The 15,548-nt window shown below is 46.8% G+C and overlaps 1 protein-coding gene across 4 annotated transcripts in view; it reads left to right on the top strand.

The window, feature by feature from the left end:
* Nup98-96 (nuclear pore complex protein Nup98-96) overlaps positions 1-15,548 on the top strand; it is a 246,519-nt gene that overhangs the window by 72,001 nt on the left and 158,970 nt on the right. For all 4 annotated transcript variants that reach the window (XM_065424259.2, XM_065424261.2, XM_065424260.2 and 1 more), the window contains 2 exons: positions 9,296-9,410; positions 12,544-12,681. In XM_065424259.2, the coding sequence (XP_065280331.2) occupies positions 9,296-9,410; positions 12,544-12,681 (253 nt within the window). The remainder of the gene's footprint in view (positions 1-9,295; positions 9,411-12,543; positions 12,682-15,548) is intronic.

Below are 15,548 nucleotides of genomic sequence, written 5' to 3' on the forward strand. Positions count from 1 at the left end.
TAAGTCAACGTGGACTGTTGAAATACCAATACAGAAACCTCGAAACGCTTGTTTCGTGCCAAGGAAAGACTTATTTTAAGAGAAAATGCGTTCTGAAGCGTCCGCGTACCTCTAGCGCTGTTCAAATCGCCCGCCCTCCGATTGAGGAGTACTGACATCATGGTCTCATAGTGACGTTGCGCCATGGGTGAGTAGAACGGCGTCCGCAGACGGTGCTATGGCTTTTCGGCGCAAAACGCAAACGCGCGGCCAGAAACAGAGCCAAGACAGAGCCGACAGCAGAGCGAAAGCGGGAGTATGGTGGCTAGCGGAAGGAGAAACGCGCGACCATGAGGCTCTTGCATTGCCCAGGGGGCGCTGCGAGAAAGGTGCTAAAAAGCACCCTCTGTCCTAAAATGGGTCGTACCAAGCTCGGTCGTCTGCTTCGGAAAGCACGTTTACAATATGGACCCGCCACTTTCGGTTGTGTTGTAGCACGGCCTGCTGTGTATATCGGGCGCCGAAGATTTTTTTCAGGGGTGGCACGCTGCGTAAAGGCAAGAAATTATGCAGTGCCGAATACGTGTACGCTGTTCAAGAATTAGGCGGCGAAGTTTTAGCACGGTGTCAATCGCAAGTGAAGCGAGTTGCGTACGAAATGGAACTACAGGTAAGGTTTGCACGCTAGCTGCAAGAGTCAGGCACGCAAACGCGAGGAAATGCGTGCTATAAATGAATCCACAGCAGCGATAAGCAGACATCATGTGTACGGAACTGCTTGAGCACACGACGGTACGCGCCGCGATGTATGAACTGCTCGAGCGCATGATCGTACGCGCCGCGACGGCAGCGGTCTTTCGACATGCTGCCAAACGGCGGGCCTCCTGCAATCTTTGTTGACTGCATGCCGCTAAACTGATGCAGTGCACGTGAGCTCGCACGTACGTGCAAATCGCGCTGTAGCGCGAGCTCGTGCGCTGCTCGCTTGATGTAGCTTTTAATGACAGCGCTCGAACATTGATGTGCTGCAATCAATACTGCCTTGCTGCGCTGCCTCGATGTGCTGGCTTGAGATCAAGGATGAGCACATTTAACTCTCTTAACCTGTGGTGCTAGTAGAGTAGTAGTGAATTGTCATCGAATGAGCCCGACCATTTGTGCTCATTTGCACACACTTCACCACTTCGCATCGGTCGAATTGTTAATTGTCGCTGTGGCAGGGTCTCGAATCGTGAATTACCAGTCATGCCTGCTGCTATGTCGGTCTGCTGTCGGGACTGTAGGGGCAAAAGACCGAAATTTCGAACGCAGATAATCAAGGAAGCTTCAAGACAGGCGAAGCAGTCAGCATGGCATGAAGTTTCGCTTACTCAGCGCAAAGAACTGCAGCTATGCAGCGCGCCCGACGCTCCACTTCGGGAGGCCTTGAAGGAAAACTGTAGAATCTGATGTTGGGATTCAGGCCTTCTTGTTCATGGCAGCCCACGACGCAGAAATAATGACGGTGACGCCTTTTCGAGGCTGGGCTAGGTCTCTCCGGATCGGCTTCACCGATTCCTTCTGCTCCCAGCATTACGTCCCACGGCACATGGAGAGTCCGTTTTTAAACCATAGGCTGTGGTGAGCTTGCAGCGTGGTCGGCGTGGTCTGTGAGAAGTGACGAGCCTTTTCGCACTCGCAACAGGGCATAAAAAAGTGCGAATCGACGCAAAACTCGACCTAGAAACGTGCTTCGTCACAGCCAGGGCTCAATGCGACCCAAGCTGGCACGACCCAGACATCGTTTCCCGCACCGCCACCAGGCGCCGCTACTATACCCCAAACTCCAGCGCAAGACGCCCATAAGCTGGTACTTCATTCTATGACGCAAACTTCAACGCTCGTCGCCATGGACCCTGACACCGACAGATTGGCTCGCGATGGTGGGCTCAACTTCAGCGATTTGAGCACCGACGAGCGCGACCTGCTGCTGAGGGCTCGCGCTGCCGGCGTCGTTGCGTACTACGACGGCGGCCTCGACACCGGCTCTCCGGAGCGGGAAAGCAACGAGGGCTTCCGACGACATCACATGGATGTGGCATTCTCGCTGTTTGTTCCAAATGAAAGTTTCGCGAGCCAGCAGAACCCTCACAGCGCGACGCGATAACGAAACTACTGAAACTCCAAAGCGTGCGCGGCGCTGAGTTTAGCGAAAACGAAACCTTTCGAACACCCATATTACTGAAGGGTAACGTCAAAATGTTATTTTTTCTTAGAATCGAATAGACGTAGACAAGTAGCATTTTTTTCCGTTTTATAATCGAATGAAATGATATTTTTAATACGAGTAATTGAGTATTAGTAAAACAAATTATGAGGAGTCCTTTCGTCATCGGGCTAGTACCGGAATGTCGCTGGGGGGTCTCAAATCGTGTCTTGCATTTACCTCAATTTCTCGGTAACTAAAGCTCTGTTCGCGATTATATTGACGCCTTAGACGTGCTAGAACATTGCTCTACCACTTTAACTTGAGTTTTTGGTAACCTTTAGTGTCCCTTTAAGGGATGATGAGGGTCTTAAAAAAAAGTTTTTTTCAATTTATCCTATCTTGATGAAAATTGGCATGCACATGCATCATTGCATGGATATTTGAAATCTACAAAGAGGTTTCAAATATCTTATTTCGAAAGGAAGTTATGACAAAATCACACATTGTAATTTGGTAATTTCTTACGGTTCGTTATAGTAACTTAAAATTCAAGAAGTTACCTTTCAGAACTATGTGGTTCTTCTTAAAGGCCCACCCCACAGGCTGAAGCTAATGAAATGTCAATACAGCTGTTTCATTGATCAGAAATAATTTTCAAACTTGGAAGGTAATAATTAGCTTTGAGTAATTAGCTTACTTACCAAATAATTACAATTGCATCAGGGTTATGAAAAAAAGAAAAGCATAAGCCTGTAGTTCTGTTGTTACTGAAAGGAATGATACCAAGTTTATTTAAATCTGTTCATAGAAACTTCCTCAAAACTTCCGTAAGACAGAGGCACGTCACAAAAATAACAAAGCTGAGAAAATTGCGTCACAGTGTTGAGAACCTTTGTAATTTTATCTATTGAACCTTTCAGAAAAAGAAAGGCTTTAGAATGAAGCTCTATTCTTGCTGAATGAAATAAAACCAGATTTATTAAAATTGGTTCAATCATACATGTCCTGGTTCACATTGGGCTTGTGTCTCAGGCCATCCTCCTCTTGAGCTTTTCGCTCTCTGTGTGCCCTTTGTTGGCCTTGCAGAGCCTCCTCTTGTCCTTCTCGAGGCCCCTTCCGATGAGGCAGCTCCCAGGTCTGTAGCCAAGCTGCCCTACAATTGCTCGGCTGGTTTCTACCATTCCCTGTTTGAAACGTGAGACTACTTCTGCAACAGCCCTTTCCACAGCAAGCAGAGACTTGTGTGTGTTCTTAGAGCTTTGACTCCAGATAACAGAGTGCAGGCACTCAATTGCATTTTGGGTCATCCCATCAGCACAACGGTGCAAGAGGGCACGGTCACCCAGTCTTGCAAAGACTGGCTCCAGAACAGTACGGACAGAGGTTGGTAGTGGACTTTTGTGGGGTGGTGGTTTTTCATGGCTGGCCAGTGCACAGTTATAAAAGCACCATGAACTGGAACCTTCTGGACAGTGACTGTGGTCTGGGGCATCATCTGTGGATGTCATATGGAATAGTGTGGCATTCACTGCCTTCTGCATGGCTGGGATGTCATGCTTGTGGCTCCTCAGAGCATATCCATGATATGCTGCCATCTTCTTGACCTTGTCTTGGGTGAGCCTTCCCTTCCCACCGAGAGACTCCCCTGGTACTTTCTTTTTCTCCTGCAAGGTGCGAAGCGCAGTCCCCATCCTCTTGTGAACATGATTGAGGCAGTCTTTTTTCTCTATGTCAATACATCCATAAACACTCTCTGCTTTCAAAGCATGGAATGTGCGGCTGTCGCCATCTGAAAGGATAGTTGCACAGCGCAGCCCATTCTTTTCGAGAGAGTGCCTGGACAGAATCAGGGCTGCCTCAACCTTCATCCGTCCGGCACTGCAGTCTGTATTTTTTAGGCACTTGTGGTTGACTGCCCAGTCACCATAGCCATCATTGCTTGGGTCAGGTGTCCCCTCGCAGCCACGGCAGTACCTAGACAAAACAACGGGGTCTAACACCCATGTACAGTTCAATGATGCACCCAACAGCACTGTTGGATCTGTGTCCATGAGTCTTCCATGTGCCGTCAAAAATGATGTCAACATTCCCAACTGGACTGAGGAAGTCCTTTAGAGGGTCTTGACAACCTCTACAATTGCCATTTCTGTGGCTGTAGCAGCTGCTTGGCAAGCACCCACCATGGTGTCCATATGTCCCCTGAAAGTTTTATTATGAATGCAATGGTGGGAGAGGTTCAGGGTGGCACAGAAGTGCGCAAGCGCAGTCACTCCCTTTGCAAGGCTCTGGATACCTTTCACGGCCCTTATGTTTATCTCAAAGGGCATGATCGCGGATGGGCTGTCGACTCGTGGTGACAAAGAGTGGCGCTCGGTGAAGTCACAACCAGAGCACACGAGCTCCAGCTTTACTGCCAGGCCGTACTGGCTCTTGTTGCAGTTAAGGAACTGTAGGTTGACTGTCCCCTACTTGGTACGCATAGCAGTAGCAAAAAATTGTTGCACCACTTTCATGTTGACTCTGTGCTGCGATTGTTGTTGTCGTCACTTGCCATGACGTCTAGTAGGTTGAACTTCCGTGAAGTCACCGAAAACTCTGCCAAGGAAGATTTAACGTTTTTTGCACATTCTTTGCATTCTGCACACTCCTCCTTGGTGTAAAACACAGTAAACACACGCTCTGTGCGTGAACTTGGCCCAGGCACATCATTGTCAATGCGCTCAGCGCACGAGCTTGCTCCAGCAGCATTAAGTGATGGCAAACAAGCTTGTGATGGCACTAAAGTCGACGTTGTTGAGCGTGGCCCAGCCGTACTGACAACAGAAGAAACAGCTGGTGGCGCCACCGAAGTTGCAATTTTCACTGATGTGATGTTCTTGTTCCCAGCACGTCTCTTTTTGCTGCACACTTTCTGCGTGCTTACTTTCAAACGGGCATCGCGAGCCATTGAAGCACGTGACACAAAACAAATTCGGTGACGCTGGTAGAGTGACCAAGAACTAATGCGGTAAAACTCACGGCAATGAGAAAAAGCTAGTCAACACAAAAGGAAACCCGCCTCTAGGATGGCAGAGCGAGCAGTAGCAGACGCTTCAAACTAGGAGGCCTGGCTGCGCCGCGGAGGCCAGGAGAGGAAGCGCGCATCGTGGCCAATTGGAGGACTGCGCTTCTCCACGCGGTGACGTCGCGCACGCTCTGCCCAATCAGCGTCCTCCTCGCGACTTTTCAAAAGGCGCCTACTGCAGCGACTCCACGAGGTGTAGGTTGGCTTGAAGCTCGCCAAATTCAAACTCTGGGAAGCAGCTTTGTAACAAGACCAAGATGGCACCAATCAGTTGTCGTTGCGTGGAGCTACAGCGGCTTGAAGTCAGGCCAAATTTCCGAATGTGGCCGTTGATGTTCGTCTACCCACGTTTCTAAATTATTGTTTTTCGCACTCGTTGACAGAATTCAGCCATAATATTTTGCCAGAGCATACTTTGGACTATAAAACTTTGAAATAGGGATTTTCGAAAATTGACATTCTTTAATGATTTTTTGCTATTTTGAGACCAGTGTCCCCCCTTAATCACTGACCTGATGAGTAAAGTTAGTGCAGCAAAAATACAATGCACACAGGAAGGAAAGACAAAGACAAGCACTTCTTTGTCTTTGATTTGTGCAAGAGTGATGTCGTCTCCATATACAGTCTGACAAGAGCGTCGCCGCATTGGAAATCTCCGTTCCCAGAGGTAGCCATGGAGATAGAAGAAACGAGCTACGTTTCTTCACACCACTTGACTCTTGTGAAGGCATATGAGGTGGTGCTGATCACACAAATGCGAAGCCATACAAACAAACACAAAGATCTGACGTCTCCGAGGCACACCTGCTCTATCGACACACCACGGGCAAAAAGCAACTGAAACTTTAAAAAATGGAAAATGGATCCCGCATTAAGGGATTAGGACGATAGTGCTGACAAAAAAAAAAAGTTTCAGCCAAGGAAGAGTGGGCATGGCCTCGAATATTGTAGGATGTTGCACGCTCTCTATTAAAAGCGTGTACTTTCCAATTTTCGAGGCTACAAAGCGGGCCACTGGAGTCCAAGCCAGTGGAAAGTCAACATGGCGGCCCCCAAGATCGGGTAGCGTGGCTCGAAACGAACAATTTAGTCCAGAAAAACCAAACTTTGGGGCCTAACTTCGTTCGAAATATCGGCTGCAAAAATGCATTAGCTCTATGGGAACTTTGACGGTGCATTTATGAAGTCCGGGATTTCCATCAGGTCCGAATTTTCGGAGTCCGAAAAAACCATCGACAACTGTATTTGAAGCCAATCACCTGAGCATAACCACTTCCAGACATCAAAAAGCTGACACTGCTTCTTTCTGCATCGTAATGAATTCCAGGCACTTTCACTTTGAAAACGGAATTGAGGAAGAGCACAGTTCTCACGTCCTTAACCATATGCAAACAGTTGATGCAGCATTTACTCCTCAACAGCATGCAAGCATGAAGTGAGTGCCGTTATCAAGCTGCGATATCAGTGAGACACTGTGCGTGTGCGCATACTGGCTTCTTTTAGACGTAGCATGTGGGCTGATGGTGCCTGCTCAGAAGGCTGATTATCTTGCTCAAGTTCGCAATTAACAGTGTCACCACATTGATGCGACAGCGCCTATGTCAGAGGAGGAAAAAAAAAGGACTTTTGCCCAGCTCACTGCTGCTGTGTGAATCCACAACAAAGTGGCAGCGAGCAGCCAAGCAAGTGCGCAAGGGTAATGATAGACGGAAAGAAAGGGAAAAGATAAGCAGGGATTGCGGCCCGGCGCAGTGCCTGGCTCGACTACTGAGCTGCTGCCGGGTGAAAAGTGAATGCAAGCGACGGTGTCAACACTGTGCCGTTACTTTTTTCATGGTATTTAGGCCCAGTGCCAAAGTTGTCACTGGGCCTAGCTTGCATTGCTTTGAACACATAGCAAACAGCGCTTCAGAAACTTTCTCTTCGGATCAGTTTGCACAAAAAAGATAAACTGCTATTTGCAACGTTCAGGCCGCAAACTGTGCGATGTGGTTGAGCAAGATGTCTTGCATTGATGCAGCAGCAGCTGGATTCAGGCTTCGAGTTGAGCTTGCCTCACATCGCAGCTCTCATTCGTACTTGAGGTTTAACAGTAGTCGTGATGTGTTACATGACGACTACTGTCATGTAACACATAACAGTAGTCATGTGCTAATTAATTAATTAATTAATTAATTAATTAATTAATTAACATGACAATCAGATTTTAGATTGCATTTGTGTCGGCAGCTGCAGTGATATTCTGGGTGAGCTGTTGTGGTATGTAGCCGACTACAACAGCAGAAATATTGCCTGAACCCAGTTCTTAGCCCACAGGAAAATCTTGCCTTTGGGCAGCCATTTGTTGGTGGAAAATGGCTGATGGCAAGGCACTATATCACTAGTGTGTTCTGCCAATATGTTGGTAAATTTTCTTTTAACTTTCAGTTTCAACCTGAAGGGGCCCAAAAATTGGTTTGAATTAAAAGACGTTCAAATTAAAAGAAGCTAAATTAATGAAGGACTTACCTGCACAGTGCACTGAGCTAACACATGAGTGGGAAGTTCCACAAGATTTATTCACACATATTTGCAAATTACAGTCAGTTATTGGGAGTATCGATGATTGTGCAGTCACAGGAGACTGCGTGTGCAAGCGTGCATAATTGAAAGAAACATACCATGTCCCGTGATAAATTCCCCTTCGAATTTTTGGTATACTTCACCGCGTATGACTGCTGTACTGTGGTGAAGCTGACTTTCGGGAACCAGCATTATGCAATGCGCCATGCTTTCCACTTCAAGGGGAGTACGGTAGCGCGATTAAAAGACGGGACAAAAGAAGGCACATAGGGACACACAGGACACATAGGACACTCTTTTAATTGCGCTACCATACTCCCCTTGACGATGCATTACCAACAAGCCCACATTGCAACCCTCGTATGCTTTCCACGTTGTGAAGCCATTGGCAAGGAATACAAAGGCCGAGCCGGTGCCGTGGCTAACACTGGTGAATTGTTTCAATGAAAAACACGGCACCGAACAGCAAGAAGCTTGGTTGCGAACTTGGGAAGTAGCTAGGCCTAGCATTGCCGCAGTGTCGCTACGGCTGCCAGTGGATCTGTGCGAGAGCGCTGGCTTGAGGTGATGTGATAATCAAAATGGCGGTGGTGGTGGCTTTGATTAATGCCATTTCGGACCTGTTGTCATGGCAAAACGACTGGAAAGTTGGATAGCGAAGGTTTTTTGTGTTCGAAATTTCTGACGTTCTTATACATTTGACTCTATGGGGTACCCTATGGTTCTCTATGACGGGTTAGTGACTTCTGTTAGTGTTGCTGGTGCTGCGACACTAACAGAAGTCACTAACCCACCACTAAGAGAAGTAATCTGTGATGCACGCCTGCACACACCTGTGCACCAATCCCCCCCCCCCTCCCACCCACCCCCCCACCCGTTTTTTTTTTCTTTCTTTTCTTTGAGCACAGCATTGAGGAATCTCTCCTACGCTCTTCCTCTGTGGCGGGGTCAGAGGAAGGCTGGTTGGAGGCGCCACCACGTGATTTGGCACGTTGCCGAGAGCATTGTCAGAGTGCAGTATGTTAATATTAATCGCTGCAAGTTCTTGCGCATTTGAATTACCCTGTGTTTTCGCCCATTGGAATACACGTAACTTTGACGGGACCACAGCATCAGTTCGAATAAACCGGATGTTCGAGTTAAGTGTGTTCGAATTAATGAGATTTGACTGTAGCTTGAATACTTCTTTGCATAAAGTATTGAATAGCATCAGAGAGATTGTTTCCTTGTCTGGACCCTTAATCATATTTTTCCGCTTTTCTTGTGAAGAACTAAGCTAGCTTTGGAGTCCTTACAGATTTTTGCTAAGATGTTCACATATGCTTCATAACATACTGCAGCCATTATTTTGGACTGCAAGGACTTCATATATAACAGACCTTTCTTATTGGAATATTGTAGTGTTGACTTCATCGAGGTTTAGCTTTACGAAATTTCAACTAAATTTGTTTAACATATTGAGTGCATTCTGTTATTCATATTGAAAAATTTTTTTCCTTCAGCACGGATCCTAATGCAGCAGCCAATCTGCTGCAGCAGCAGCAAACACAGCAGCTGCTCCAATACCTGTCCGCCAACCCGTATGGAGACAACCCACTCTTCAGGAATGTGCTCAAGGTACTCATCATGTAGGGCCTAAGCAGTTTGTCGTCATGTTATGTCTATGGCCACTTCATTTCTCTTGCTGGTTTTCTCTTTTGTTGTAATGAGACATTCAATTACCTTGGTGTTACTTTCTCCCCTGATCTAAAATGGCATGCTCACATTAAATGTATAACCATCAAGGCATTGAGAAAATTGAGTTATATTAAAAGAAGCTTACGAGATGCAACTGAAGAATGTAAATTACGGCATACAGATCACTAATAAGGCCTCTACTTGAATACGCGTCTGTAGCGTTGTCGCCACATCATTCCAAAGACAGACATGCTTGAGTCTATTCAGAAAAAAGCCATAAGGTTTATATATAATCGTTATGACCGCCATTTCTCACCAACATCACATGCTAGTAAGCTGCTACCAAAGCGTCCGGCCCATAGACGTATTTGTGACCGTGTCGTTCTGCTACATAAAATTGCTTATGGGAAAACTTATGTCAATGCACCTATTGTTTTCACTAACCCTTCTTCTCGGCCCACCAGAAGAAGTCATCGTCTTAACACTGTTCCTTTGAATGCAACGATTGATTGTTTTAGGTTTTTTTTTTTTCCACATGCAACTGCGACTTGGAATCGCCTTGAGGGGTCCTTGCGCGAGTTATCGAGTCATGAATTTGCCGACCTATTGCTGAATTATGTTCAATAATCAACTAGCTCTTCCTGATATTGTTTTTTATATTGTTTTTCTTTTTGCCACTAAAATGTATTCTTCAATTGATTGACATATATATGCTCTCACTCCTGCAATATCTTGCTATGCAAGATGGCAGTATATGTAAATAAATAAAATAAATAAAAATAAAGTGGCATGTCAGTGGAATAGCAAGGACATGTTGGTAGCTTGTTTAGGACTGGCCTACAGACAGCTAAATGAAGTAGCTGACTGATTTTTAATATATAAAGGCTCTGAATAATTGAAAATTGCAAGAAAATAAGGTTCTTGAGAAAACTTTATTGCAATATTTTTTTACAGTGCCAGCTGTAAGCTGGAAGCTGTGCTGCATTTCTGTCAGCATCTCGTAGTTTACTGAGGTGATTAGTCGCCGAGAGTGGAGGGGGGTCGCTGACAGAGCCTGTGGGATTCTCACACACTGTTAGATACGGGACTATTTCCTGAGCCTACTTCGAGTTCCCCAGACCGCATCAAATCGCACCACAGCTAATTGAGGAGCACAGAAACACGGATGCCACATTCCTGAGGCAAGGCACGTGCAAATAAGTTGGCGGACCCCACTTCGTGTGCAGCCGGTGGAGCTATTCACTGCTTGGCTCTTCCTGAAAGTGAAGGGAAGGGACTCTTCCGTCCTGGCACTGTTGCGGGTAAAGTGGGTCCCGAAGAAAGACGGCTGTAATGCGCTGTGACAACCCGAGCAGCGACTCTCCCCTACCCTCTATGGTGACAAAGCATTGCAAGTCAGCAAAGCAAGACCGCAGGGAGAAGAAAGCCCTCGGACAAGCACCCGAGCAGCGACTCTCTTTGCCGGGTGTGACACCATCGCACGAGCGCCTACCATTGGCCGAAAATGACGACACTTGAGCGGGCTTGCCGATTGGCCGAAAATGGCGTCATCTGAGCGGGCTCGCCCATTGGCCAAACGTGGCTTGTCTTCAAGACACCGAAGGGCTTAAGGGGGGACACTGTTATTATTGCTTATTGCGTTCTTATTGAACGTGCTTATTAGCGCAGTCCCACGTGCCGGCGCGCGAAATGATATAGTTGCGGGCTCGAGGAGTTGACACTCGATGCGCTTATTCGCGCAGTCTGAGGTGCCGACACGCGAAATGCTATAGTCGCGGGCTCGAGGAGTCGAGACTTGATGCGCCTATCCACGCAGTCCGACGTGCCGACGCGCGAAATGCTATAGTCGAGGGCTCGAGGAGTCGACACTCGATGCACTTATTCGCGCAATCTGACCTGCCCACGCGCGAAATGCTATAGTCGCGGGGGCTCGATGAGTCGACACTCGATGCGCTTATTCGTGAAGTCTGATGTGCCGACACGCGAAAGGCCTAGTCGCGGGCTTGTGGAGTTGACCCTGTAGTATAGTGTCGCCCCCTGTCAGACCCTCAATGCGCTTATTCGTGCAGTCCAACTGACGCGCAAAATTCCTAGACGTGGGCTCTAAGAGTCGACGCTCAAAGCCACGCGGTCGGAGGCGCCGATACACAAAAAAGCCTAGGTGACGGTCCGAGAAGTCCGCGCGCGATGTGCATGATTGCCGAGTCTGAGACTCCCTGTGCGCGAAATGCTTAGCTGTGTGTCTGAGGATTGCGTGCGTGATGTGCTTGGTCACAAATTCTGAAACACCGAGTGCTGAAAGGCTTAGCTGCATGTCCGAAAATTCCGCACTTGAATCTTGGTCGTGAAGTGCGCATCGTCGATGCTTGGAATGCTTAGCCGCGAGTCTGAAACATGCACAAGCATAGGGATCGGCCACGCTACTGTGATGTCCATGTAGCGCCTGTTTTGACAGGTCGAGATTACGGCAAGTGCAGATGTCCACACTCGCGAAGTGCAAAGAGCTGAGCAGACGACGCGAGCGCCGGACCAATGACGAACCGCGCTAAAGTCAGGTGGTGGGCGTGGCCACTCGTAGGCTTCAGCATGACCTTCAATCATTTGCGTTTTGTGGGCTTGTTTCTGTATGGAGGAGATAGCTGAAGCAGGAAATTTGAAGAGGGAGAAATGCGCTTTCCAATGAGACCAAGAGGGCAGCGCTCGGTCTCGCCATCCTGAAGATATTGTGGCTTGAAAAACGCTGTTCTTCCTTGATTTCTGCGAGATTTTTCGCCACCTTGGCTGATAAAACAAATTTTTTAGAGGACTTCTAAGTGGTTTGCAGTGATGATATTTGGGTATCAGATAGAAAAAAGGTTATAGAAACTGCAAATGTGATTTTTAAAAAATCGTTTCTTTGGCAATTTTTCATGATGCGAAAGCCGCGTCCCCCCTTAAAAATTGTTTGCTGACTCCATTTGTGTGGATGCAGTGCTAATGCAGCAAGGTACTCTTGTCTTACACAGGAGTGAGAAAATGCTCCTATTAGCTGCCCAGTGTTTTAGCGCCAGTGCTCTGCTTGTGCCCCTTGCAGGAGACCAACAAACGAGAAGAGCTGCTGAAGCCCACCAATCCAGCAGCCCAGCAGGCTCTGCTTGCCTCTCACTACAAGGTGTCTCCCATGCCGGCACCTAAGCTACGGCCAAGACCTGTTGGCACACAGACGGGCAAGGTTGGTGGCTGAATTAATTTCGTTGATCAGAGGCGCTGCCATGTGATTTGGCACACTGCTGAGAGCATTGTCAGAGCGCGGTATGCTCGAATGAATGTTTGTAAATGCTTGTGCGTCCGAATTACTGGCTATTTTCGTCCATTGGAATACACAGGACCACGGTGTCAGTTCGAATAAACAGGAAGATCGAATTAAGCGTGTTCAAATTAAACCAGATTCAACTGTACGCTTGCAGTCTGCAGCAGAGAATGGCGACGCATTTCGGCTATTGCCAGTTAAAAGTGTGTGCTATGCTTCCGACAGCATCATGAGCTGTGAAACAGATGGGAGATGATGCTTATCCAGGGTATCTTACCAACCAGGAAGACTGGGAATTCTCATGGATTTTGAATAGTTTGCATATACTCAGGGAAAACTCAGGGATTTTGTGCTACTATCAGGAAAATTAACTGTAATTTTATTGAAAGGGAATGAAAGTTGCGCTTATGCTAGCTTTGAGTAATAGGGAGAGATTATAACGAAACGTCTTTAACATCGTGTCGTTGGCTGTAGGACTTGCCAGTGTACAGTCAACGACAGATTCTAGAGACGGCCGATTTTTGGGACATGCCCTATACCGTATCTACTCGCATAATGATTGCACTTCATTGTAAAAAAAAATTGCCACAAATTCAGGGGTGCAATCATTACGCGGGGGGTAAATTTCCCGCTAAAAGAAAAAAAACTTTTTTTCATCCCGCATTTGCTGCGGGATGGCATCAGGTCAACAAACAGGCGGCTGCCGCTGTAACAGTGTGGGACACCAAAACTAGAATGACGGCCGGCGGAGCAAGCCAAACGCTCTTAACACAATTTTTTTTCTTTTCGTGAGTACATTATGCGCATTGAAACAGTTCCTTCCGTATCAGTAATGAATAATATTGTTAATATTGGCAAGTCTGCGGCGATAACATAGCCATGTCCACTTTGAGGGGACAGAAACAGAGACGGGCGGGCTTAGCTGCCAGTGACATAGAAACACATGGTGGGTATGCTGCAGAAACTGCAGCATTTGTCTTTACTACTATCCTAATACAGCACGTTTCCGCTAAGGGTGGGCGAATATCTTAGCTGTGTTACAAGTGTCAGCGTATGAATAGTGTACACTTCTAACGTATCAGTGTAAGCTCAGCATTGAACAGTCTTTGCAATTCACTGATGTTGTTTGTGATAAATTCACTAGTAGCCAATGCTATTGATCTCACGAGATAATAATGTTATGTAGGTGGTATGCAATAAAACGTAGTTAGTTCGTATTTCACGGGACTGAAAAAAAATGACCTAATAGAATTATCTTGATGCCCTTGTATTATCAAGGGCATCAAGAAAACAGACAAATGCTTACTGCGTCAACAAGCATTTATTTACTGAATGAATCAGCAAATCCTGTTTCTATTTATCACCAAAGCAGTGCAGAAGCTGCAATTCTCGTCATCTTGTTACTGATTAGCACTCGCAGCGGTGAGGCCTTGCAACTTTACAGTGCGGCCGCGGCGCGCATCTTCATCCGAGACAACCTTTTGACTATGCGCACATCCCAATTATTTTTTCACCAGGTCACAGCCCATCGTGATGTAGACGGTGCATCATCATCCTCAGTAGCTTTGCACTGAGTAAATTGGAAAGTACTGTATGCTGCAACCGTTGGGGACGAAACCGCGGCGCAGTAGACGGGATCATAGACCGCGACCTTGTGGTTCCGAAGGCACACACTCGACGCGTGCACTAATTCAAAACGAAATTACTGTTTGCTGCAACTGTGGACAAAACCGCGGTCGCTATTGATGCGCTCACAGAGCCAAAACGAAAACTACTGTTTGCCACAACTGCTGTGGACGAAACCATTGCCGTTATCGATGCAATCGTGGATGGTGACTACGCAGTCATGAAGGCACGTGGCCAATGTGGTGCAATGTGCAGCAGTACACGCAAGAATAAGAGCTTTAAAGGTCCATATGGGCTCGAACAGTTCAGGCGTTGCTGTCATTCATGTACGATTTCCACCGGTGACTGGCGATGCGGACTCCACCGTTCGGTGGACGCTAATGCAGTTTTTTCTCTTTTGAGTCGCACATTTGCGGCACTTGCCGAGCTTAGAGTTGCCAGAATTTACCAATGTGTGTCCAAATATGCCCAGATTAACGATAGTGTTATTGCATTAGATAATGCATATGCCTGCAGGGACCAGAGGTTGAGGCTGAATTATCCAAATTTACGAAATAATGACGGTGGAATTAACAAGGTTTTACTGTATTTAAACTTTCGTCATTTTGCATTTTCATTGAAAGTAAGCACTTGGCAGTTGTTTTCTGTAATTTTATTTTTGTTCCTCTTACTGTGTTAGGCTTCATTGTGTAAAGTTTTTACTATTTTACTGTGCTATTACATCATTACATCACATTACTGTTAAATCATTTTTATTCACTATTACATCAGTCGGTTCCCATCTTCGTCTTGTCAGAACCGAAGGTGAGGACTACGGCTGCATTCAGCTTCAGAAGTGCAATTTTTGTACACATTTACATGAATAACAACAGACGTGTTCATCATCATCATTATCATCATCATCATCATCATCATCAGCCTGCTTTATGTCCACTGCAGGACGAAGGCCTCTCCCTGCGATATCCAATTACCCCTGTCCTGCACCAACCGATTCCAATTAGCACCCGCAAATTTCCTAATTTCATCGCTCCACCTAGTCTTGTGCCATCCTCGACTGCGTTTGCCTTCTCTTGGTACCCATTCTGTCGCCCTAATGGTCCAACAGTTATCTAATCTGCACATTACATGACCTGCCCAGCTCCATTTCTTTCTCTTGATGTCAA

Source organism: Dermacentor albipictus, chromosome 3 (genome assembly GCF_038994185.2).
Source record: "Dermacentor albipictus isolate Rhodes 1998 colony chromosome 3, USDA_Dalb.pri_finalv2, whole genome shotgun sequence".
NCBI lineage: Eukaryota > Metazoa > Arthropoda > Arachnida > Ixodida > Ixodidae > Dermacentor > Dermacentor albipictus.